Here is a 26,745-nt window from a genome sequence, read left to right as displayed (position 1 = left end):
ATAATAAAGCAGCACAACTTCAACGCTTTACACCAGTTGCTGTAGCAACACAGAGAAAAGCAAGATGCTGCCCAGTCCCTACGTTGGACTAGCCGGGTGGCGCGAGGTCTACCCTGCGTCTTCTCTGGACCGAAATAAAGTTTGCATCATTATCATCATCATGGTGCCCGCATTGGCTGGACATTTGGCGTGTAGCTTGCACAAATAGCCTCAACAAGAACGTTGTACTACCTAGCTCTCAGCATATTACAAAAATTCCTTAAAGGGGCCCTGCAACACTTTTCGAGCATGCTCAAAAAGCGCTGCCGATCGGTAGTCGAGGCTCCCGAGAACACGCGAGCCAAATATTATAGCGATGCGCACGGCCCGGAATTTACAATAAATTCTCAAAGTCAGCTAAAAAATCTCTCCCTCTTCTCTCGACAAATGATGTATTAGTCCGCAAAATGTGACGCGATTGTCGGCAGTTCCAATATTGGCTGATGTTATAATCACGATAACACCCTCATTATTACTTTCGTTGTTAATTTTGAGTTCAATAGGTAGATAATATGTATGTTTATATTCTGTTATCGCGTTAAAAACACCGAACAAACATTAATATTAGCACTTCCGGTCTCATCGACAGCTCGTCTGCTCGTAGTTGCGTGGTTCCGTTTTCTTCGCCATGCGCAGTGCCGAAAACGTGAATATTTCTGTGCTTTTGACCATCGCCGGTTGCCGTTGAGAGTGGCAGCCGTTTGAGTGTTGCCTCGTCAGCTGGGAACTGCATCGTCGGCACGTTCTCACGACCGACCGAGGCAGCCGTGCAGCATGTCTCCGATAACAATGCTGGCGTCCGGTAATGGCGGCGCTTCGGGGTCGTCTGCCAGTGCAGTCTTACGAAGCGGTGTATCGGAGTATGGGCCGAAACCGATCTCAGCTGTCATTCGTTCCAAACGAGCGCGCAGGTTTGCTTCCATGGTTGGCAAAGCGATGAAAACACTACGGCGTTCGAGGTGCACACCCAACATTACCAAACCGACGCGCAGTTTTCAAGCACGCGCGATACACAGTGCGATCGACTCCGCTCGACGAGAACGACGCAAGCCGACCGGAAGTGGCGGCACAGACCACGTGGTTGCGCCCAGACTTCAGAGAGAAAAAAATGAAGAAAAAATTTCCGCCGGCGCTCTTGGGCGGCGCCTCGCTCGTCTGCGCTCCCTCCCTCGACTCGCTGCCTAGCTCTCCGCGCGCTCGCAGCGTTGAGTTGAGGGAGAAAGCTGCGGAACGTGATCTCTATAATTTGGTAACACCACTTAGACTTGACGGATTCGAAAAATTTTTGCGGCATATGACTCGTGAAGAGTCATACGTCAATAATGAGACTATTCCAATATAACTAAGAAAGGTGTTGCAGGGCCCCTTTAACACACACACACACACACACACACACACACACACACACACACACACACACACACACACACACACACACACACACACACACACACACACACACACACACACACACACACACACACACACACACACACACACTGTCATGATGATAGCTGTTTTCTCGTGTGCCATTTTTGTTCCCTTGCTGTATAAACTGTGTGTGTCATTTTTCTGCGTGTTACTTCAATATGTCATTCACCGTGCTGAGTTCCGCTGTAATTTGCGCTTCCTGTTACTTCCATTCATCTGCTATCATATACAGCAGAACCATCAACAACATGTTGGTTGTTGTGATAAAAAAAAATGACGGTCTAGTTTTGATCATGGAAGGATGAAAGAAAGGGATACAATTGAAATTGAATTTGCTGAATATAATCGATATCATTTCCAATGCAAGATTATGCTTAGATACCTCTAAGCATAACGTGATTCGCATAATCTGAGCATAACACTGATTTTGCCCTGCCTAGCTACCACTACGCGTAATCATGCATTGGAAATGATATCATAAGGGAACATTACTTGAACGACTCTTTCATTTCATTTTGTAGGCGGGTATTAAACAGAGTCAATAGCTCTGACCTAGCCTCAAACTTTAGCAAAGATTATGTCTTATTACATTCATGTTGTAGCGGGTCTGAACAGCAAATGACTCGTATACAAGACTAAGAGCTTATTTCCTCTGTGTAGCGTTTTTTTAGACTGTGAAGTTAATTCGTTCAAGTAAACTAAATCTTCGGCTCAGAGAATCACGTCAATATTATTTTTCCGCGCATCCATTGGGCAGTCATTTCGGTCCATACGCTATATCTTGACATTTTCGAGAAGCCTATAGAAATCAATAGCTGAAGAAGCAATGTGGACATAGTTAAAATAGCACAAATAACTACAAGAAATTCAATGAATGAACGAACGAACGAACGAATGAATGAATGAATGAATGAATGAATGAATGAATCAATCAATCAATCAATCAATCAATCAATCAATCAATCAATCAATCAATCAATCAATCAATCAATCAATCAATCAATGAAATTGATGCAATGCGAGAAAAATCCCAGTTGTTTTATTTATTTAAAAGTAATATTCCTCTCCCACTCTTCGACTTCTATTCAAGCAAACAGAAAATACGTAAGGCTTTTTTGCTCAATATAGTAGGGCTTATGACACGACGTATCAAAAACAAGGACGAAACGGATGAATAAAGACAGAAAGACTTAAGCGCTTACGGAGCTATCATGAACCAACTGGCCCAACAGTCCGTCTTAAACATAATAGGGCTCACAGAAACGGGGACGCGCAGTCTCTATACCTTTACGGACGTCAGTCGGGAATTATGATGCAAATGAGAAAGAGCGCAGTTCTCGTTGCAGCAGTGTAATGTATTCCGCGTGCGTCATTCCCTGGGAGCCATCTTGCTAATCCGGAGATGTTCGCATGCTTGCCGCACTGTCTCCTCCTGTTTTTCTTGTGTTATGTTATTGATGCCCTTACTGTGAACTGTTGTTCACAAAGCATATGGCGAATCATCATCATCATCATCATCATCATCAACAACAAGAACTTCATCTTCATAATTCACAGCCCTTTTTTTTTCTACGTCTACTGCCGGACGTATGACTCTCCCAGTGATCTCCAATTTGCCCTATATTTGCATGGACCGATTCTATTTCATCCCTGCGAAGCTCTTAATTTCCTAGCTCTATCCGAGTCGCAGCGGTACTCGGCGTTTTTTCCTTTCCGTAGGTATTCACTCCGTACGGCGTATAGTGCTACTAAAGCCGCCTGCAAAAATGTTCCAATAGCCGAGAGAGTTCATGATTAAAATAGATACTCCGACTTAACAGAAGAAAATATAACAAAAACTACACAGATGTTTCGCCACCTATGCGGGTGGCACCTTCAGTATGAACTGGCACCGAATGAGCGAAGGCAACCCAGTCTATTTCTAGTCTCGTATGTCTCTATACACATCCGGTAGGGGCAACGGTTGCTGTTGCACGCCGACTTGTCACGGCGGATGAACCACGACTCGAGAAGCTTTCTTTTGCCCCACCTTTGTTCCCGAGCCAGCGTCGTCGCAGTACTGAATTAAGTCGAAGGCATGCCCCGTCGTCCAGCAGTGTTCGACGAGTTCGCTCTTGGAATGTGTGGCATGGGTGGCTTTGGCGACGTCCCCTTTGTGCTCTTTGAGCCTCGTTGACCGCTTCCTGCCTGTTTCGCCGATGTATGTGGCGTCGCAGTCCCCGCACGGTACCTTGTAGACGACCCCGCTTTGATCGTTCGCAGGGGTGCGGTCTTTAGGCTTGGTGAACACGTTTCCCAAGGTACAATGAGGTCTGAAAACGGTTTTAATGCCAAGTGCTCTCCGAACAGTCTGACACGCCCTGAACGTAAGGAATGGAAAGAATGCATGTTGTGTTTTCTCGTGCCGCACTTCTTGTTCCCCCTCGCATACGTCTCGTGGTGTCGTTGATAAACGTCCTCGGATAATGCCTTTGCTCCAACGCACCGACCACATTTTCCATCTCATGTCGCCGCAAGTGCTGATCAGAACACACAGTATCGCAACGGGACAAGAACATCCTCACGACGGACCGTTTGTGCTCGGCCGGGTGATGTGAGTGAAAGGACAAAAAGCCTCCGGTATCGCATTGTTTGCGGTACACTGGTGTGTCCACCCAGCCATTACAAGCCCTGCCGACAAGTATATCCAAAAATAGCAAGGCATTATCCTTCTCTACTTCATAGGTAAACTTAATGGCAGGATGTACGCCGTTCAGTGCCTCATGGAAAGCAACCAGATTTGCCCTCTTCAGGATGACGGAAGTGTCATCAACGTACCTACGGTATAGTTTCAACTGAAAAGGTAGAACCTCCAGCGCCCGTGTTTCGACGTGCTCCATCACTAAGTTGGCCATGGTGACGGAGGCTGGACTTCCCATAGGGCAACCTTCAATTTGGTGGTAAACTGTGTTGTTGAAACTGAAGTACGAAACTGAAGTACGAAATTGAAGTACGAAACTGAAGTACGAAACTGAAGAGATCGTAATTCTGTTGCGGTTTTGCCTGAAACAAACCTGTAAGGCACTGCGCTCTGTCGCCTCAAGGCAGACAGAAATTAGGTGCCTTTTTCCTTTCCTCAATAACCACTAGAGAGAGCCTGTAATAAGCCTGATGGGTGAGAGAACGACTACACAGAGAGCGAGAAAGGAAGAAAGAAAGACATATACAGAAAGAGAAAGAGAGAGATTCTTGGCGATCAATAAGTCTTCACGCGGCGGGATTCGAAGCTGCGTACCCCCGATACGAAGGCGAGCGTCCTAACCACTCACCTATCATGGCACGCTAGAAGAGCACAGCATAGCCTTATATAGTTTAGTATAGCAACGAGGTGGGAAAGAAAAGTGAGCGTGAGGAGGAGGGAAAGGAGTGTGAGAGAGTAAAGCGTATCATAGAAAGAATGAGAACCGGAGAAAGAAATGCAGAACGAGAGAGAGAGAAAAGAAGGGATGACAGAAGAAGAAAGATAATGAAATAGAGAAAGTGAGAGAGAAATTAATAGAAATAAACAGAAAAAAACATAAACACACAGAGAAGAGAGAAGAAGAAAGAAATAGAATATTTGCATAACTTAGCAAAACAGTAGAAGCCAGGACGACATAGGTGCCCATAAGCTCCGTCCGCTCTTTAGCATTGGGTCTTCAGTGCAAGTTGCGCTAATTTTTCCCTCTTAAATATTGGCAAATTTGTTTTTAGAAAAAAAATGTAAACAATTTAGAGTAATCTCTAGTCTACTGTGGAAGAGATGCATGCAGGTGTCCCAGGCAAGAATGATTACATTGCTGTAGAGGAGCAAGGACATTTAAGACAAGGTTACCACCTTCCTCTTGCTTGCGTACGTTTTTTTATTCATTTATTTAGTTATTTATTCATTTTCATTGCCATCAACATCCAATACTGAAAATACTTTACAAATTTTCACAAGACGAATTCTTGGCCAATCCCCCTGAGTGGGTATGAGCCATGCGGTAGAGGATACTACTACTACTGCTTTGCCTTTCGGTCAAACCCTGATTTTGCCCGAAAAAATGAAATGGTAACAAAAGTTATCTTAGAACCAGTAGAGATCTACGCAGCAACCTATCAGGTTAAGTATAGCTGAAGAGACTGCTATAGTCAACAGAGACATAATGCTTCTAATGAAGCGAGTAGGGTAGTGATCACAGAATGATCCAAAAGGCTATGAGGAAACACGCTTTCCACATTGGATGAATAATCAAAGTCGCGGGACTTGGTCAGTAACGTTACAAGCAGTGTGCGTTGCGTGGGACATTAGGGCGCTTGACTTGCTTCTTCACAACGAGGCTACCACGTGAGAAAGGATGCGTGGTCTTGGGTTTGAAATTACTACATTCTTTAACGCGATAGCGTTAAAGAGCTCGTGTCGCAGAAATTCCGCCGTCGGCGTCGGCACCGTTGGTTGTGAGCGAAAAATCATCCGACTTGTCCGTGACCGAAAAATCGAAAAAGCTGCAAATAAAATGAATAATAAAAATGTTGGGTCCGAGTGAGAATCGAACCCAGGCCGTCCGCGTGGCAAGCAGGTGTTCTACCACACAGCCACGCCTCTGCTTGGAGCTGCGCTGAAAGTAACTTTGATGCTTCCCAAAAATACGCGTCCTCTATACAGATGTCCACAGTACGAGATGTATATGGCAGTAAGATTGCGTGGTACAAGGTGTACATTGCCATCGGGCGTCACACCACGTCAATATCATAACGACTTGGTGGTTTAAAGACAGCCACCCATTACAAAAGGCACACAAATTACTGCGCGTATTCCCTTAAGACCACGTAGTGGGTGCATCGCAGCTTCGAAAAAGTTTCTTGCGCATAATTGCTCCTGGTTGAAGCATGCTACCCATTACTAAGGCACACACCTTAGTGCGCGCATTTCTGTTAACACTCGTAGTGTTCGAAGTGCGCACTAGGGGCAGGATATTGATATCGCGTTCAACTCTTAAAGTCGAAGCTTAAGCGTCCCCCGATTTTTTTTTGTTCCACGCAGTGGTTTCATACCTTCACTCTTAAAAAAATATGGAGTGACCCTCTCTCCTTTAAGGGAGAAATGGCGATGTCCCCAATGTTCGTCTTCAAATGGAGGAACTTTCCTCCCTTTTCAATGCATTGGAGAAACCGTCAAAATCAAGATGGCTGAGGCCAAGCCAGTGAAGCGAGCAATAGATTTAGGCCTAGAGAGTGCATCGATTCTCGACTGATAAAGAGTATGCGGCACTGGCAATCACAAAAAACGGTTCCCGCTGAGCTTAATATCGAACGATATGACAATAAAATCAAGCAGACAAACCTGTAGTGATGAAAACCCCGCGAAACGGAACGACGGAACTCGTACGTTTCCCTCGGCCAGCGAGACGGCGTTCACTTTAAAAAGAGGACGGATACTGCAAAGGGGCTCTCGCCCGGAGACTGTACGTTAGGCTCGCTGTCTTTATTTGTCGAAGCGTCACACGGTGTAGCGACGTTATCCACGCGTTTGTGCCTCCAAAATATACATTCTGTAGCATCAAAACAATCCCGGCCGCAGCAGAGCATAGTTTTCTATAGATAGATGTTCACTTCATATAAGTAGGTGGAGCTGTGAGAGCGCCGCGGGCCGTGAAGTAAGTGGTAGCTGGCGCCATCTAGAGGGATTAAACAATACTAAAAAAAGTTGTTTCTGACTGAGGCGGCGTACGTTGATACTGCACACTAGAGCACTGCACGGGCCCGGATTCTCGGCCCGGACCCGGCCTGAGCCGGGACTCGTTCAAATTTACCCGCCCGAGCCCGGCCCGGCGACAAAAAACGAGAACCGGGGCCCGGCCCGAACCCGAGAAAAAAATTTCGCCTACCCGGCCCGGCCCGAGCCACTAATCTAGGTGGTGCCATGAGCATAGAATCGACCACAAGGCGTTTTAAGTGGCAAAAGGTCTACGCATGCTTCCCGCATGCTTCGCGCATGCTTTCGCTAGCAAGTATACTTTAACCTATGGTACTTTCTTGTAAAAAGGGGCTGGCTCACCGTGGAAACAGTTGAGCGGACATACTGAGTACGATGAACGTTCGTTCGGCAGTTGGTATACTGTACCTAATTTCCTAGAAATACAATCGGGATCATCAAGAGCGTATTGTAGGAGATATTGTTGGAAGAAGAGTGATTTGCAGGATGAGTCCGGTTTCAATAAGGAGCGCAATAGACGCAGAGGGGAAGACAACAGAACGCTCTCTTCACTTTTTTATTATTGCGCTCTACATTGAAAATTTAATGGACACGAAAGTGAAACAATGAATCAGCTCAGATTGATAAATTGTACTTTGAGAAATCTATGTCGTTTAATTTCACCAATACAGGTGCATTAATAAAGGATAAAATTAAGGTCAAGGTTTCATTTTAATTAATTTCGCGCCAAAATCTCCAGGCGTGACAACACGGATTTTAAAGCGTATTTTCGTATTTTGGCGACTTCGGCTTGTCGAAATTTCTTGAAGCTTCGTATGTTAAGTCTATGGCCCCCCTCGGAAACAATGACTTCATTTTTACCGATTATGAACTGCGTAGTGCCTAGCAGACGCCGTCAAAATCTATGACGCGTTTAATGCGGGAATTTCAAGGTGGCGTAGCCAGCCGTGATTTATTTTCGCGCGTTTTCTCGCTTCCCATTAGTCTTCTCGCGGCGGCCGGCGTGGGGATTTTGGAAATGTGAGAGTAATTTGCTAATAATGCGAAAATCGTTTTTTCCTTTTAGTGTCCCTTTAAAGCGTGCTATAAGACAAAGTCAATTGTGCACCCTTCTGTATATGTAGTACACATATCTTCATCATAGTAGCACCTTTCCACATCAAGAGAAATAGAGAAAAAAAGCCATGTTTATTACATTTGTTGTAATTACACTAACCTAGATAAAAATTATAACGAACCGCGCGCACCGCGTGCACTTTGGAAATATAAGAAGCGGAATGGCAAAAAAAAAAATCACAGCATATCTACGTGGTGAATGATGATGAGTGGGGCGAAGCGAACTCGCGCTGCAGCACGGCGATGGCATTGGCGCGAGCACGGTCCTTCTTGATGGAAGATATTGTGACTAGATTGTTTGAGAACCACAAATCTGTTGCACACACCGCAACTATGGCCGAAACTGTTATCATGGAAGTCCCGCTGGCGCGCGTCGGCGCCTTCGGGCAGAGCCCGCCTGATGCGTTTTGCAGCCACTTCACGTGCTCGCCAGCAGCCTCGGGCTCTGCCTGCCGGTACGCGCGCTTTCTCGCCGCCTTCACGGTCCTTCACATTTTGAAGATCCGATTCGCGCCGCAGCCGTGCAGCTTCGGCCTCGCGGGCTCGAAAGGCGGGGTCTTCGCGCCGCAGCCGTGCAGCTTGTCGAGCAGCTTCGGCCTCGCGGGCTCGAACGGCAGGGTCTTCTCGCCGCAGCTGTGCAGCTTGTCGAGCAGCTTCGGCTTCGCGTGCTCGAACGGCGGAATCTACTTCGCGGCGTCGACGTGCAGCTTCGGCCTCGCGGGCTCTCACCTCAGGATTCTGTCTGCGGAGCGCTCACTGCCGCCGCCTTCCGTGGTTGGTTGGGTTGGTTGGTTCCTTGGGGGAATAGCCCAACCCACTACGGGGGATCGGCCACGAAGCGTGCGGCAGTAGAGCTTTGTGAAAAAAATAAGTTAAAATGAATATGAATGGATGAATGGCCTCCGTTACTCGTCAACGTCGTCTTCTTCTTCTACTGCATACCAGAACGCGCGCTTCCTCACGGGGCTAGAGGTGGCTACTAAAAACGCTACAAACGGAGGATGGACAGACCCTCGGCATAAGGAGCTCCGCCCTAAAAGAAACTATCTGTCATAGCATTCTTTCATATATCACACCACTGCTATTATATACAGTCTACAATTTTTGTGGCATAGTTTTATAGTTTATTTGCTCGCATGTTATTGTACAACAAAAATCAAATTATAAAAGATTTCGCTATAAGCACACCCTGCGCCGTTGCATCACATGTCCTGCCGCGCTAAAGTTTCCTGCTTGTGATAGTCCCAGGGGCGCATACCTGCTTTGCGAAATATGAAGGCGTAGGCAGTCGTCGGTTCTTAACTTTCACCACTGGAGCAAATTTAGGAGGTCTTTTTGGACCTCTGAAGAATGACAATAGCTGTGAAACTGATCCCTTCATTTATCTCGTTCCCGAACGTTGTGTCACTCTTCAATATAATCTATAAATGCCTCTGAGAGCTTGTCCTTGCATTTTTCAGCAGTGTTTGTTATGCACGGCTTGCACACGGCTCTGTTTTTTTTTCCATAATATATGGTGTATGCCTTCCTAGCGATGTTGTACCGGTAGAATTAGGTGGCCTACGCTGGTGGGCACATAGGACTGGCGGTACGTGGACGAACTGATTGCGATCTATTTTCGGGGTTCATTCCAGTTTGGTAATAAAGGTGCGAATAAGCTTCTCCACGCTTACTCATTGGCTGCATAAGATTCGAGGTAAGGAGACATCATCCCCGGTATGGAATTCGTGACTCTTATTTAAGGCAGATACTTCGTCAAGCTAATATACTTTACCTTTATACATGAATATACATGTTTAATGGACTTGTGCTGTTCCTGCACACTCAAACGCTGTTGTGGCACTATCATGTAGCTCTCGCACTATATAGTGCAGGGGTCTCAAACATGCGGCCCGCGGACCTCTTGCTAGCGGCCTGCGGCCCGCACATGACTGTCTTCGTCGCACTTTTTTTATTTATTTATAAGTACGTTTGTGAGCTACACTGTCATGGCAGGTCTAAAGCATTCTTGTTTTCGTGAAGCACCGCCTGTAGCCACCATGTGTTGCTACATAACCGTGAAACAAAACGCTAAATTGCAGAATTGGCGTCCAGATTTTAGTCATATTGGAGATGGTATCGATACGTCGGTGGAAACTTGCCGCCAAATCTGCCCTTAAGAAATGACCCATATATGATATATTAAAAAGGTATTTCAAATGGCAACGTTATCTGACATCTGTACAACCAGGCCCGTAGCCAGGAATTTTCTTCGGGGGGGGGGGGGGGGGGGCACTTGCTGAAAACCTTGACTATATATACAGGGTGTTTCAAGAAATGTGTCCAACCTTCTCAAAAAATCAGGAAAATGCGATATTTGATTGCTGCCTTCAGAATTGCTTTTTCTGTAGTGGCAGGGATTTTAAGATGATCGAAAAAATTATTTGGGACTGTAATTACAAAAGTTAAATTAATTAACGTTTCAATTAGTGGAGTTGAATGGTTGTGTCAAATGGGAGAATTGAAGTTCTTCATGCCAGAAACCCAAACCAACTTTGAAATTTCGAGAAAGTGGCATCTAGTAATAATTACGAAGTAATGAAATTCAACCAAATTCAATGGCGAAACCTAAAGAAAAACATGAAAGAACGCAACTGCCATATTCTTCTGGAACGTCCAAAATAAGTGAATGACATTTTCTATAGCGCTAGGCATCTTAAGATGGTTAGAGACGTGACTTGAGACAGTAATTAAGAAAGTTAAATTAATTAACGTTTTAATTAGTGGAGTTAGGTGACTGTGTCAAATTAAGGAATTGAAGTTCTTCTTACCAGAAACCCATCCCAACATTGAGATTTCGAAAAAGCGGCCTCTAGTAACAATTACGAAGTGATGTAATTCAACCGAATTCGATGGCTTTCGCTGTTGAAAGCCGTTGCATTTCGTTGAATTTCATTACGCCAGAACAATTACTAGAGGACGCTTTTTCGAAATCTCAAAGCTCGGATGGGTTCCTCGCATGAAGAACTTCAATTCTCCCATTTGACACAATCACATAACTCCACTAATTAAAAAGTTAATTAACGTAACTTCCTTAATTACTGTCCTAAATGATGTCCTTAACTACCTTAAGATTCCTGCCGCTATAGAAAAAGCAGTTCTGAAAGCTCCGAGAAAATATCGCATTTCCCTGATTTTTTGAAAAGGTTGGACACATTTCTTGAAACACCCTGTATATTTGAGAAAAACACCTATTTTCATCTTTTATTTTCGGTAAAAACACCTACTTCAGCAAAATTTCAGGGGGGGGGAGGGGGGGGCTAAGGCCCCTTCTTGGCTATGGGCCTGAGTACAGCCTATGCCTCCCTACGACCCCCTCCCTCGACTCCTACCTTCGTCACTGTCCTGGCCCTTGCGGAAGTAAATTTTCGTGAATGCGGCCCGTTAGCTGAGGCGGCTTTGAGACCCCTGATATAGATCGGAACAAGACGAACGCTCAGATGTCAACAATGCGGGCACACAAAGCAGGCTATGCATGTCCATCTCGCGTCACATGACCTCTGGGAACCTAGACGAAGCCACAGAAAACGAATGTGTTTATAGGGATTTTATGCAACGAGACTCCGCCCAGTCTTTTCGTTTTAGTGGAGGGCTGTAACTTTCAAGAACGTTTCCCAGCCTAGTAGCTCCGTAATCGCAATTGCGATGATAAGTTATAGATAAAAATTTATTATATTACATTTATTACGGCGATTACAGAATAACATTCGGGGTATAAAATAATAACGAATGCAAATAAAGCATCGAATAGCGAGATGTTAACTATGTTTGCGCCTGGTGTATTTACTTTTAGCTCGCCCGTTTCAGATAAATCAAGTAGCCCCATATACAAGAGGCAAAAGAAGATCAGTACTTTTCACTCATAAAACTTGTCCAAATAGCTTGCCCCACATAAAAAAAAAGAAAAAAAGAATACTTTTATCGAGATAACATCTGAAGCGTATATGTACGTGCAACGCATGAGGAACACACTGGAAGGGACACTAAAGAAAAAAAATTCTTCCTCTTATCAGTAAGTTACTCTTAAAATACCAGAATGACTACGCTCGCTGCGACAAGAGTCTTCGTAAGCGAGAAAACGCGCAAAACGAAAATGCGGGAGCCGACGCCATCCTGATTATCGTGCAACGAACATCGTGGTGTCATAGATTTTGACGGCGTCCACTGGGGTCTACGTAGTTCCTAATCGGCAAAAATTAAGTACATTGACCTCTGAGAGGGCCATAGACTTAACATACTAACTTTCAAGAAGTTTCGTTGACCCAATGTCCCCAGAATACGACAAATACAGTTTGAAATCCGTGACGTCACGCGTGGAGGTTTCGGGGCGAAATTTAAAAATGAAACTTTGCCCTTGATTTTCTCCTTATGATGGTTAAACCAGTTACATTCGTATTATCACTTTATCAGACTTAATCGATTCATTGCATCGCCTTAAGACCCTTTAAGAATGGAGCAAAGTCCAAGCCCGGCCCGACCCGAGCCTGCCACCTCAAACCCAGGCCCGGCCCTAAGCCAGGAGCTCCAAACCCGAGCCCGGTCCGGGCCCGCCGTGAAAACTACTTTACCCGGCCGGGCCGGGCCCGGGTTTTCGGGTAGGCCCGAGCCCGTGCAGTGCTCTACTGCACACGGCATTTCGGGGAGGTAGGCCCATTCATGGATTACTCAAGGACACCGGAAAGTTGATACAGCTTTTATTAATACGCACACGTCCACCAGGCAGACACACAGTACACACAATGAATTCAATACAGAAACAATTCATTCGCATGTATCAAACCTATAACATGAACAATTCACTACAGACGCATACGTACAGACGTTTACACATACCCCTCTATGAAGCGCTAGCCCTTATATAGTCACTGAATTACAGTGGACCATGGTGGCAAAAGCGATGCGTTATTTTTCTTCAACTCTTTACGATTTCGTGGCTGCGTCACAATATACGCCGACATTATTAAATAGTAGCTATGGCCTAGCCAAGCGCACCAGTTAATCTAAAGCCGCATAATAATGAACAATATAATTACAGAGTTGATTAAGTTAGTGCGAAAACGACCATATTGAGAACCGTTCATACCATTCCGACGACATTTTCAAGTAGCGTCATCTTCCGACCGCGGCCACAGATGAAGTTTCTCTCTCTCTGATGTTCTTTATTTTCTATAGTTACTGCGGGAGGGCGCAACATCGGCAACATGCAGTTCGGACCGATTCGGATTCTGTCGCCTTCGTCGCGTCGACTTCGTTGAGCGGTTTGGCGTTGACATCTGTTCGCATTCTATTTATGCGTTGACCACTAGTATGACGATGGGCCATGGATTCGTTCAACTGCTAGCCCTTCAATCACAATGCTTCTGATGCGGTACGGCCGTCTCATTTGTGTATGCGTACGTTACAACGCGGGTCGTGCGAAGAAACAAGACAAGATGGCCTCGCACCGGATGGTGGTCTTTCGAGAGCGATGTCAGTGGCTCTCTTGGCGTCGCGGCAGCTCGATTACTTGAGTAGAGAAACTGGCGCTACACCGCGCGAATTATGGAAAAGAACGCTACCCACACTACATGTTCTGTAATATTTCAGTACGCTGTACCTACATGCTTCTCTGCTACTGTTACGTCACAGTATTCGCCTGGCGTGTGAAATTGCGGTCATTGTGCGACAAGTGTGTAGTTGTCATTGTGGCGGTGGTTAGTCTTGCGTTGGATTTGGAATACTATTTTCACAAAGGTGAGTGAGAGTGTTAGTGATTACCTACTGTGCACAGCTGTCATTAGAAGCGCATTTTGTGTTGAGTTTCGCACGCCACAGCAAAATCCTGAGAACGAGAGATACATACTGCACGCGTGCATAAGTCCGTCCTAATTCTCAGTGATGGCATGCGTATTCCAAAACGCATGTGATTGAGAATTTTGGCTTAATTGACAGAAGTCATTCACTTATTTTTCAGATATGTGCAATTATGATGCAGGTTAACGTTAAAATGCGGCCACATTTCAATGGGGGCGAAAGGCAAAGAACACCCATGTGCTTATGTTCGGGTGCACGTTAAAGAACCCCAGTTGATCGAAATTAATCCGTAGTCCCACACGACGGCGGGACTCCAGCAATTATATATGTTATCGTACTTTCACGCATGCACTGTCCAGTGGTATCACGTTTGCGAAAATGTTGTAAAAATTAACTTTCATGCTTCTTTATATTGTTTGTTGTATTGAGAAGTGCTATAAGTGCTGTGTAAAACTAAAAACGCGTGCTCTTGCCAAGTATGTTACCGCCGAAAAAAATTGAATTATTGGTTTACAATCTAAGGTGTTCAGTAAAACAAGACTGTTTTGTGAAGCGGGACTTACTGCATTTATGACAAGCAGATCGTGCGCAAACGTATAGGGAACCCAAGCTCAAGTTTGCGGCGCGACGACAGCGCCGCGCCAGCCGCGCTGCGGCTCTGTCGGAAAACACTGAACCGTCGCGCGGCCGACTCAGCCCCTTTCACGGTAGCGGTAGCGCACGTGCGCTCGCGTTCTTCTCTCGGTGCGGGTAACTGTGGGGCCGTCAGCTCGGCACGTTGAACCGAGAGGCTTGCTGCAAGGTATATGTAAACTGGTAGCGTAACTTCCGTAGAAGCCCACGTGTCAAGCAGGTGGCTAGTTGTTGCAACAGTCGCCATCTATGTGAGGAGGGGACAAACAGAATTTAAAAAAAAGAAAAAGATGACGTCACAACCAGAAGCGGAAATAACGTCACGTTTTAACGCGATGGGCGCGAAATTATGAAATTTTTTGACAGGGCGCCGCTTCTTACTTTTTTATAGCTGAATGTTCTTTTTCTTATCACTACGACGGCTCCATAATGGAAGCCTGCAAGATAACGGGAAGACGAAAAAGACAGATTTGATAAATAAGGTGTATTTTATTGGCGAAATATTGCAGTTGAACAGGATATTACCCCAAAATATATAACACAGAAATCAGAAGTAAGCATAACAATTCAACGTGCACACTGTTGATGGTGTAATGTGGGCCCAGGATCCGAAATAATTCAACCGGCAGTCAGGTGATTTCTGTACACAACAACACAGACTTTAACACAACCGATAACTCTGACGATTCACACACAACACACTACAGCATTCCTTATTTACATCCTAAACGTCCTACGCGCCTCGCACACAAACTGTCCTACTCGCCGTTATGAACTGTTGCCGCTGCGGCGAGGTCGGTCATCACCGGTACACCTTGGGCAGTCAACAGTCACGCTGCCTTGACCGTGGTGAGGTGGTAGTGGTGGTGATGATGGCACTGCAGGCCGGTAGATCACCAGGCCACTGCAGCGCAGGTTAGCTGCCCGTCGCCAACATGAGCCGCGGCCACCTCGTGACACCACTCGGGCCCCAGGACCTCAGGCCAGGAACAGACTAGGCTGCCGGTCTCTGTCAGCACCGGGCACAGAGCGGGAATCAGGCTCACCAGGTCCACATGGCTGCCGGACGCCTGGTTAAGCGATGTCGCGACCCGAACCGCCGACCAGCGGCTGCCGTTCCAACCGTGTCGCGCTCCAACTCGTCGAGCCGCACGCCCCGCTCGCGCTTCCTTTTCGTCGTCTTCCCCTCCAAGGCGTACCGCAGAGCAGAACTGTCGTTCCCTCTTCGCCCCGTCACGGGCCACACAATCCACATCATCACACACACAAACCTTGCACGCGTGTTGCTCTCGCATCCGTAGACAGCGCAGCGTTTCTTCGCGTAGCGTGGCGGACTCATCGTCCCGAAGGGCGACAGCACGCCGGCCGTGCGCTGGCAAACACATTCACTGAAACGGTTCCCGATGGCTCCGATGGGCTATATTACCTTCTGCCAAGTACCACGATTGAAAACAACGCTTATGCGAGGAAATATCTACGGACGACAGGCACAAACCTCCTGCGCAAAAACGAGCGACGCCATTTGCATCTCAAAATGCGCAAAACTGTTGGCCCATGTTACCAGACTGCCTGCATGTGCCCGCTGTTTCTGAAAATAAACGAAAAAAATTGGCCACTCAACCACATACCCAAGACTAAAGTTTGATTAAAGTAATCTACTAATTTCATTCGTGACAAATAAAATTAAAACTAATGAAAATAAACGTTTAATTAATTTTTGGTTTTCATTATTTGTCCCCCCCTCACCTAGTAGCGCTTTAATCGTCACGCGGGTGTTGATGTTTGTCGCAATAGGTTTCCGACCACTTTTCGTTCCGACTTTCGCGACCTATTTAGATTGACCTTGCTTGCTGTGCGAAGCTGCGCATTTCCACGATGGCAGAAGCGACCCCGCGGAAGCGCAAGCGTGGTCCGAAGTATTGCGGTTTAGTGGCCAGCCACGACAGTGCAGACAAGGCACACGATTCACGTGTTAAACTGTATCGGTTCCCGGGTGTGTCGCACGAGAAATAAAGGCGGCAAGCGTGGATAGCTGACAGCGCTGTCTCGCCTTCTATTTTGGCTGTCTGAGTTCATCGCTTTTGTTCGTTCCGACTACCTGAATCGGTAAGTAACGGGGCGCATGCACGCAGCGACTACAGTAATGATTACTAGCTGTCTTCTCGCATTGTTAAAGTCCAGTTACGGTTGTAGGTGAAGCAACTTTGTGTTTTGATTCCCCGTGTTCGGGAGACGTACCAGTCGTTGTTGAACGTTCACATTCGCGTTATACCGTTAGCATTGCGCGGTTGGTTGAATTCAACTGAACTCGGCACATCGTCAGAAGTTCGGCGCCTGCATTTCACGCGTCGGGAAGGCTGCTTTATCACGCCGGAACGGACGTCTGTGCATTTTCAGCAAGCTTTGACATCGTTCTGCAGGTTTGCTTTGTTTTCGTCACTTTATTGGGGACTTTTGGGGTGATATATATTTAAGCCGCTAAATATAACTGGCACTTCGTGCATGCCTTGCAATTACAACCTTGAATTAACCACCTTCTGACTTTGTGCGATTTTCTAGCCGCGTTCACGCAACAGGTTTTATACGCCTGTCAAATCGGTATCATAAAAAGAGACTGCAAGCATGACGCGAGAGCCGAAAAAACGAGGCGAGCAGTTCATCTTGCTTCACAGTGGTTGAAGCTCAGCTAGCTGCCTCGCGTCTTAATCGGCGGGTGATTCTCCAGCGGCACGGAGGACTTGACTCTAACCTTCTCAGGAAGCAGTGCCATGACCGTATAATCTTTTTTTCGCACGCCGCAAACGTTTGTTCACGAAAGTACACGGCTGCTACTGTAAGCATGCCATATCAAAACAACAATCATATGATTCGTAGTCCACGCCGCAGAACATCGATAGCGTGTACGGCTTCATTTCGGAGTGCATGTGGACCATTATTCATCTTTAACGTGACAGAATGAGACTTACCTCGAGGTATACGTCCTACACGGTGTAATCGCGACTTGGGAAATGCATTTCGCTTTGAGTCGGGCGTGGTTGTCGTCGATCGTCTGCTGTTCACCGTTAACGTCATTGACGAGCTTTCCTCATTTTATCAAGTTCGCTTTGCGGAAGTGCCAGTCAAGCTTGAAGATCCTTTTGAAGCCGCACTGCACGCGGTACATTGTGAGACGCCGCAAGTGAACCGCGAGAGCTCTGCACGTGCACGGAAGCGAGCGAGCGAGCGGCAACGCGGTGGCGAGAAGGGAAAGCGCTCGCTGATCACGCCCCAGTTTCTCTTTTTCTGCCAGAGATGGCGCTGCCTGTCAAGAGCAGCAGCGCCGCTGAGCGTTGCTTGGGAAGCCTATACAAACAACACGAGACACACGGAAGTATGCGGCGCATCGCGCACACGCCGAGCCTATAAAAAAAAAACGCCACACACGTTACTCAACACAAAGAACAAAAACAAGGAACGTCACTCGTGTGTTGCTCGCATCAATCCTAGGTACAAGTAATTGCACGTGACTGGCCGAGATCGGTAGCACTGGATAGTCTGGTCTGAAGCTGCCGAGTGAGCGCGAAAGGGCGGCCGCTCTCCGCAGCACGGAATCACGATTTAACTCGGCGTGCGCATGCGCGCGCGCGCAAGTCACGTGCTTGAGGAGAAAAGTTTCTCCCTTGGCGCTTGCCGCAAGAGGGCGCGACGAGTAAATCGTCCGCAAAGGAGAAAGTCGCCGCTGAATCAGGCAGCGGAAGGGCAAGATTCTCCCTGCGCAAATATTAGAAGAAGCGAGCGAGCTGGCCGACGACTTTTAAATGCGCCCGTTGCGCTGCTCCCGCCATCTCGCCGGTAATAAAGAAACGCGTATAAGCACCTGCCGTCTCTGAGTCCTGCCAGGGGTAAGGGGTGTGTGTATAACGCTCGCCGTTAGCTGCCTGAACGATCTGCGCTTTGTGGCGTAGTGGTTAGCGCCACGCGTTGCGGACCGAGAGGTCGCTGGTTCGATTCCGCGCCTCGGAAGCATTTTCCTGAATTATTTTTCTTTGGGACATATATATATATATATATATATATATATATATATATATATATATATATACGGTGCATGAGGGCGGCGGCAAAAACCAGCCGGGACTGTCCATATAGTTTTTATCGCAATGAAAACATGCAAAGAAAGGATCCACACTTCGCGCTTGAATGGCCCTGACCTGCTATTAATGACAACGGACTTGCACTAGAGGCTGTAGACTGGGAGTGATGCCGTATACTGCACAAGATAGATGGACTGTGACGTTGTGTGTTTATACTCCCCTACTCTCCCTTTCTCTCCTTACACTTCTAATTTTGAAGTTCCCCATACCTTCTCCCAGTGTAAGGTAGCATACCGGTTTTTCTGAACTGGTTAACATCCCTACCTTTCCTCTCTCTACTATATTTATTGCCGAAATCCCCGTATGTTAAAAAGAAACGCTGTTCCTTATTTGGTACTTTCTGCGCCGACAAATGACTCACGCAGAGGAGGCAGACCTAAACGTTTCTCCTTCGTTTCCTGCGTGTCAGGATGTAGAACGTGGAGACGGCCATGCAGACCATCAGAAACTACTACTACAACCAGTCCACCTGCAATTCCGTTTACAGCGAATTCCTTCCCTCAGCGGTGCGCCCCTCTGCGCGCAAGGTATGCATGGTTGCGACAGGCAGAGATAGCCACGGGCTCCCGATCTTCCTCTGCAACATAGGCAAGCATTTCTGCGTTGTTCTTGAGTTGCGATATTTCGCCTATAGAAGTGTAGACTTCGCGGGCGCTGTTGCTATAGAAGCATTGTGGTGGTGGTTGCGGTGTTGTAGGGTGGGGCGTGGCAATTGTTGCCTTTTACAGCTAAGCTGTCTTAGTCTACCCTGTGCTGTGGTTGTTGGCAGGGGTGTACAAAAGGGGCACTTGACTCCCATATGCCCCTTCAGTACCCACCAGCGCCCCTCCACGCAGGTCATGTTAGAGGGGAGGGGGCAGTGAACAAAGATAGAAATAAAACAAATGATGATGATGCTGATGCTCAAAATGGCGATGGTGATGCTAAATGACGGTAATAATGATGCTCTAAATGAAGGATGATGATGATCGTGATGTACGTGATCTCGCTAGCCAATCACATACACTGGCGCACTTGCAGCTTCGTGTCTAATGGTTCTCACAACGTGAAACTGGCTCATTTCTGTTTTTTTTTCTTCTGAATATGCTGAACACATCGAGAACAACAAGCGGCAATTATGGGTAAAGCGGTCACCACGTGCCATTGTCACAGAGTCGCGTGAGCACCTGTGAAGTAAGACCTTCGCCGGGTCTCCAATTAGCCAAACGCTCCGCACGTCAGGAAATGGAGAGAATGAAAGTTAATCAAATGAGCAGCTGTTCCCCGCGATAATAACCACATTCCTTTGCTTCCCCGCTCGTTACATTTTTACCCTCTAATCACCGACATGCTTTGTTAGCAACACGAAGAGACAAAGCCTGTATAAACAAATTGTCTGCGACTGAGCCCTGCAATTTGTAACTCATGGCCGGCTCTCCACTGTTCACAGTGACGCTGCGAAAACGCGGTTGGGAAAGTGCCTCTCCTGCATTCCACGCGATCGCGGGTGTTCCATACCCTCACTCTGTCTACATATATTTTTCAGTGTATGCCAGATGAAGTTTGACCGCAGGTGTTGTGAAAGCCGCAACACAGCTTGCACGAATGATATGCGGGATCCTGCACGTCTTTTGGCTTTCATATCAGACCACGTATGCACATACCACATTGAAGAAATGTAATTAACCTAAGTGAACGAAATGGGTACAGAGTGCAGATAATTACACGGTTTAATCAAAGCGCACGGCCTTGTAAATATGTTGTGCCTTTCTTGAACTAAGGTTTGCTTTTACGCGACGGTCAAATCACGACTTTAGTTGACGTAACCCAAGCTTTTCCATGTTAGTCTACATTCTAGTTCAATTCTTTCTGTGACATCGGTGCATTTCGACCATCCACCCCAATTCATCCCAAGAAGGTATCGCATTTACGTTATTCTAATGTTAACGCTTTACAGAGTGAAGATACCTTCTGTGTGATATCTTACAGTGACTTCACGTTGCCCGCACATGTTGATTATCGTGTGGCGCTAAATTAAAGGTTGAACATGTTTGATACCTCATCCAAATTATTTAGTTCAGATATCCCACACGCAACTACTGCAGAGGACTGGCGGGTCCGCGAATCATTGCGCATTTCCTCTAATAATTTAGGATACGGATAACAATGTAAATATTAGCGTCCTTATTTTAATGAATTATACGGAATCCTATTACACTTCCTAATCAGCGCAGGTATCGTGATGTTTAAAGTGCGAAAATGGGAACTACTTACGGTATTCGAAGCAGCGGAATGCATTTGTTTGCGCTAGTCATGCCTGATAAATTTGCACCACGAGACTAAAAACAATAAACGTGTAGGAAAGAGTAGCCAAGGCTGTCAGCGACTAATATATAGACCCACACTGTTCAAGACTTTATCGATTCCTTGGGGTCTGAAGGGACGTACAGAAACATCAGCATTTTTCCCCTATCTCATTTGCATTATTTTTGATGTGTTTGTCACTGAATACCGCTCGTATTCACTAAGTGGGCTTGACGAAGTTAAGAGATCAATTTGCTCTACATTTTCAGTGCAAACATGTGATATAATCGGCTGGCTGGGAACAGTGCCTAAATAAATGCGTCTGCAAGTTAGCGTGTTCGCGTTGCGCTTCGGACGATCTCGTTAGAAGTGTCGCCATGCATATTGTATAGAGTTGTTTGTTCTCTGTCACCGCCCACCGTGTCATCACTAGCGCATGCCTAATTAGGATCTGTACCATGTGTACTACCTACATCATCATTTTCATACATGCATACAATGATGATAAGAAGCCTGTTATCGCCATTCTTTTACAGCGAAAGCTGTTATGAGATCATTTCACCGGCCGTTTTTGGCGCCGTAGTTGTCCGCCGCCGCCGCCGCCGGTGTCCGTAACCAGTATCGCTCGAAAAAAAAAACGAAATAAGAAAAAAATTCCAGGATGGAACGAGGTTCGAACATGGGCCCTCTGCGTGGGTGCCCAGTATTCAACCTCTGAGCCATGCCGGTTTTTCTTTTCTTTAATTCATGGAAATATGACACGTTATAGCTGTGAACTACACACTACATACTTCATCACATTAGAATTACCTTAACATTCAGAACACCCACATTGTTGCCTAAAGTAAGAGGCTCTTCAAACGTCAGGCAAACACACACAAGCGTCCAGAAGTGCAAGCCACTCCGGAACGGGCACAAAAGTCTCAACAACACTGCGCACTTGAGCAGCTTCTTCTCGGAAGACAGACCTCGTCGATCGTGGTAGCTCGGCGTGCCTGTCGATCATGCGACTTTTCCATAGCGCATAAAGTCCTAATAACATAAATAAATCATACGGTGTATTATTGGTGGGGCTCTTTTTGAAAGGGAGGACCCGAATACCATGAGCTGTGATTGGAAGGTCTTTTCTGATTGTTCTCTTTAGAATGCCCCAGAAATAAAATGCGTCACGACAATGGATAAAACAATGCTCTATCGTCTCAGGTTGGTCATAGAGTCGACAATTTACAGTCCAGGGCACATATATTGCTTTTTCATTGAACCATTTCTTCACTGGTAGAGTGGATGTGTGCAGTTTAAAGAAAAAAACGCCAGGCCTGCGCTGAAACCGCAGCACAGTCACAGCGAAAGCTGGAAGAGCAGCGTTTCAAGAGCCCGTTGTAAGCTCTCTTGGGGCTACAATACAAGTACACTAGAAAGGTACCCACTACACCATAAATCAAATTTTCGTGAAGTTGGGAAACGCCTACTAAGCCATTATTCGTCATTCTGCGGAGAAGCGAGGCACCAGCTACACGTCTAAGAAAGGGAATATAGACAACCACCCGTTTGTAGCACGAAGCCACAAGAAAATCCATACGGATTTCTCAGAAATAAAGCCTCTTAGTTGCCGAAAAATTCGTCCTGGTCCGGGGATCGAACCCGGGACCAACGCCTATCCGGGGCGGTCGCTCTACCAATTGAGCTAACCAGGAAGCTAGCAATTGGCAGCGCGAGGGCGAATCCATCGACAACTCGAAGCAACTGGACACATATTGCAAATCAGTTCTGCGGAAACCCGCAAGGTGGCGGAAGGGTTAAGAAAGGGAATATAGACAACCACCCGTTTGTAGCACGAAGCCACAAGGAAATCCATACGGATTTCCAGAAATAAAGCCTCTTAGTTGCCGAAAAATTCGTCCTGGTCCGGGGATCGAACCCGGGACCAACGCCTATCCGGGGTGGTCGCTCTACCAATTGAGCTAACCAGGAAGCTAGCAATTGGCAGCGCGAGGGCGAATCCATCGACAACTCGAAGCAACTGGACACATATTGCAAATCAGTTCTGCGGAAACCCGCAAGGTGGCGGAAGGGTTAAGAAAGGGAATATAGACAACCACCCGTTTGTAGCACGAAGCCACAAGGAAATCCATACGGATTTCTCAGAAATAAAGCCTCTTAGTTGCCGAAAAATTCGTCCTGGTCCGGGGATCGAACCCGGGACCAACGCCTATCCGGGGCGGTCGCTCTACCAATTGAGCTAACCAGGAAGCTAGCAATTGGCAGCGCGAGGGCGAATCCATCGACAACTCGAAGCAACTGGACACATATTGCAAATCAGTTCTGCGGAAACCCGCAAGGTGGCGGAAGGGTTAAGAAAGGGAATATAGACAACCACCCGTTTGTAGCACGAAGCCACAAGGAAATCCATACGGATTTCTCAGAAATAAAGCCTCTTAGTTGCCGAAAAATTCGTCCTGGTCCGGGGATCGAACCCGGGACCAACGCCTATCCGGGGCGGTCGCTCTACCAATTGAGCTAACCAGGAAGCTAGCAATTGGCAGCGCGAGGGCGAATCCATCGACAACTCGAAGCAACTGGACACATATTGCAAATCAGTTCTGCGGAAACCCGCAAGGTGGCGGAAGGGTTAAGAAAGGGAATATAGACAACCACCCGTTTGTAGCACGAAGCCACAAGGAAATCCATACGGATTTCCGTATGGATTTCCTTATCCGTATGGATTTCCTTGTGGCTTCGTGCTACAAACGGGTGGTTGTCTATATTCCCTTTCTTAACCCTTCCGCCACCTTGCGGATTTCCGCAGAACTGATTTGCAATATGTGTCCAGTTGCTTCGAGTTGTCGATGGATTCGCCCTCGCGCTGCCAATTGCTAGCTTCCTGGTTAGCTCATTGGTAGAGCGACCACCCCGGATAGGCGTTGGTCCCGGGTTCGATCCCCGGACCAGGACGAATTTTTCGGCAACTAAGAGGCTTTATTTCTGAGAAATCCGTATGGATTTCCTTGTGGCTTCGTGCTACAAACGGGTGGTTGTCTATATTCCCTTTCTTAACCCTTCCGCCACCTTGCGGGTTTCCGCAGAACTGATTTGCAATATGTGTCCAGTTGCTTCGAGTTGTCGATGGATTCGCCCTCGCGCTGCCAATTGCTAGCTTCCTGGTTAGCTCAATTGGTAGAGCGACCGCCCCGGATAGGCGTTGGTCCCGGGTTCGATCCCCGGACCAGGACGAATTTTTCGGCAACTAAGAGGCTTTATTTCTGAGAAATCCGTATGGATTTCCTTGTGGCTTCGTGCTACAAACGGGTGGTTGTCTATATTCCCTTTCTTAACCCTTCCGCCACCTTGCGGGTTTCCGCAGAACTGATTTGCAGCTACACGTCTGTAAGGGACTAAAGGCAAAAGGGGGGAAACTCCAACCAGAAGGTTTATTTTAAAAACCCGACGTTTCGAAGCCTGACCGGCTTCTTCTTCAGGGGTGGGATGGCCCGAGGTGCACGGCGCTTATATGCGCTTTCTTGCCGACAGTTGCCGCAAGCCTTGACAATAGAGGGGGGGCAAGGTTCCCGTGGTGCGGTTGATGTTTTCCGCTGTATTCTGTATATGCCACGACTCGAGGAGAAGCCGCCGGCGCCAACAGCTTTCCTGTTCCAGGATCACCGCATCGTCAGGACTAATGCGGTGGTCACATTTTTCGCAGTGTTCCGCTACTGCACTCCTTTCGCTGTTCAGCTGACGCAGATCGTTCTTATGCTGCCGCATCCTTTCGCGGAAGTTCTTTGTTTCCCCGACGTACGCGGCGGGGCAGTCTGAACACGAGATCCTATACACGACGCCCTGCGCTTTCTCCACAGGCGCGCGGTCTTTGGGAAGGGGGAAAAAACGGCCGATGGTGGTGGTTGGCTTGTGTGCCACGCCGACCCCCGCCTTTCCCAGAATGCGCGCTAATGTTTCGCTGGTTCCCGCGATGTAGGGAATCGGCACACGGCGTCGCTGAGGCGGCGCCGCTGGCTCTCTACCCCCATCGCCCTTATTCCTGCGCAGGGCCTTGCGAATGAACGCCTTTGTGTAGCCGTTGTCGCCGAGATCCCGGATTATTTTTCCTTTTTCTTCCTTCTGCCGTCGTGGAGACGAGCAGATTCTTTCGGCCCTTTTCACGAGGCTTCGTACAACGGAGAACTTGTGGCAGGTGGGGTGATTTGAGCTGAAGTGGAGGTAGCGTCCTGTGTGTGTTGGCTTCCTGAAGACAGAGAAAGAGAGGCTCTGACGTTGTCTTCTCACCAACACATCCAGGAACGGGAGGGTTGAATGGATCTCCATTTCCGCTGTGAACTGAATGTGGGGATCCACGGAGTTCAAACGGGCGAGCAGGTTGTTGGCCTCGCCGGATTTCACCACGCAGAAGCAATCATCTACGTAGCGAACAAACAACTTGGGCTTGGGGTCACACACGGCAAGCGCTCGCTTTTCGATGTCCTCCATTACGAGAGCTGCCACTGTTGCCGATATCGAGGCCCCCATGGCTGTCCCACTGGTCTGTCTGTAAAACACGTTGCTGAACGAGAAATAAGTGCTTGAGAGGCAAAATTCCAACAGCTGGCATATCTGGTCTACCGAAAGTGGAGTTCGGTCGATCAGGGTGGGGTCGTCTTCGAGGGCCCGGCGCGTCACAGTCAGTGCGAGGGGCACGGGCACGCTGGTGAAAAGGGAAACCACGTCGAAAGACACCATGCGATCGGTTTCCTCAAGCACAACGTTGGACGCCAGTTCTACGAAATGCCCCGAGTGGCGGATGTATGTGTCCGTCTTCCCGGTCAGAGGCACGATTACCCTGTGAAGATAGGATGACAGAGCCCGTAGGGGGGAGCGGGTGAAGTCGACGATGGGTCGGAGAGGAATTCCTGATTTATGGACCTTTGGGAGGCCGTAGAAACTCGGGGCGGATCCGTTTCTGCAAATCAACTTCAGGTAGAGGTTTTTGAAATCGGGATGATTGGTGAAGATCTGCGATAAAAGTCTGTTCAGATTGGTTTGGGTTTGAGGAGTCGGATCTTTCTTGATCTTGGAGTAAGCCTCCCCGTTCAGAAGTTCTCCAGCCCTCTTCTCATAGTCAGCGCGATCCATGACGACCGTGCTGTTACCTTTGTCGGCCGGAAGGACTACGATGGTCTTGTCCTTCTTCAAATCTATGAGAGCCTTCCTCTCTTCGTCAGGAAGGTTGCTGCTTAGCCGAGCCGGTATCTTGGAAAGAACTCCTATTACCTTGAGACGGGTCTCTTGACGGGCGCCGGCTTCAAGGTGTTGAATCCCGTCCTCGACTGCAGCGACTATCTTCGAGATAGGGGGAATGGCCGAGATGTTGAAACCATGTCCCTTGGCTAGTGCGGCTAACTCCGGGGTTGAGAGATGTCGGGATGAGAGGTTTGTCACGAAGGTGCTTGGGGGAATAGTCGCCGATTCCCGGTCCCGAAGTATGCTGCCCAACTTCTTGTCTTGGGCTACCTTGTGTTTCTTGGCCTCGGTGGCAGCTGATTTCTTCGCAAAATCCTCCAGAGATGGCAT

General features: G+C 47.5%; 1 protein-coding gene across 1 annotated transcript; it reads right to left on the bottom strand.

The window, feature by feature from the left end:
- Positions 1-27: 27 nt before the first annotated feature.
- LOC119394729 (uncharacterized) lies at positions 28-26,745 on the bottom strand. Its single transcript, XM_037662037.1, has 2 exons — positions 25,669-26,745; positions 28-39 (listed from the first exon to the last, which is right to left on the bottom strand). Exons 1-2 carry the CDS (start codon positions 26,743-26,745, stop codon positions 28-30), a joined length of 1,089 nt encoding a protein of 362 aa, XP_037517965.1.

This window comes from Rhipicephalus sanguineus, chromosome 5, assembly GCF_013339695.2.
Source record: "Rhipicephalus sanguineus isolate Rsan-2018 chromosome 5, BIME_Rsan_1.4, whole genome shotgun sequence".
NCBI classification, from domain to species: Eukaryota; Metazoa; Arthropoda; class Arachnida; order Ixodida; family Ixodidae; genus Rhipicephalus; species Rhipicephalus sanguineus.
Note: the sequence above shows the minus strand (reverse complement) of the source record. Positions and strands in the feature narration are given on the sequence as shown.

Bases quoted from the DNA above. Each gene is read 5' to 3' on its own strand.
- LOC119394729 (XM_037662037.1), bottom strand. From the start codon at position 26,745: ATGCCATCTCTGGAGGATTTTGCGAAGAAATCAGCTGCCACCGAGGCC.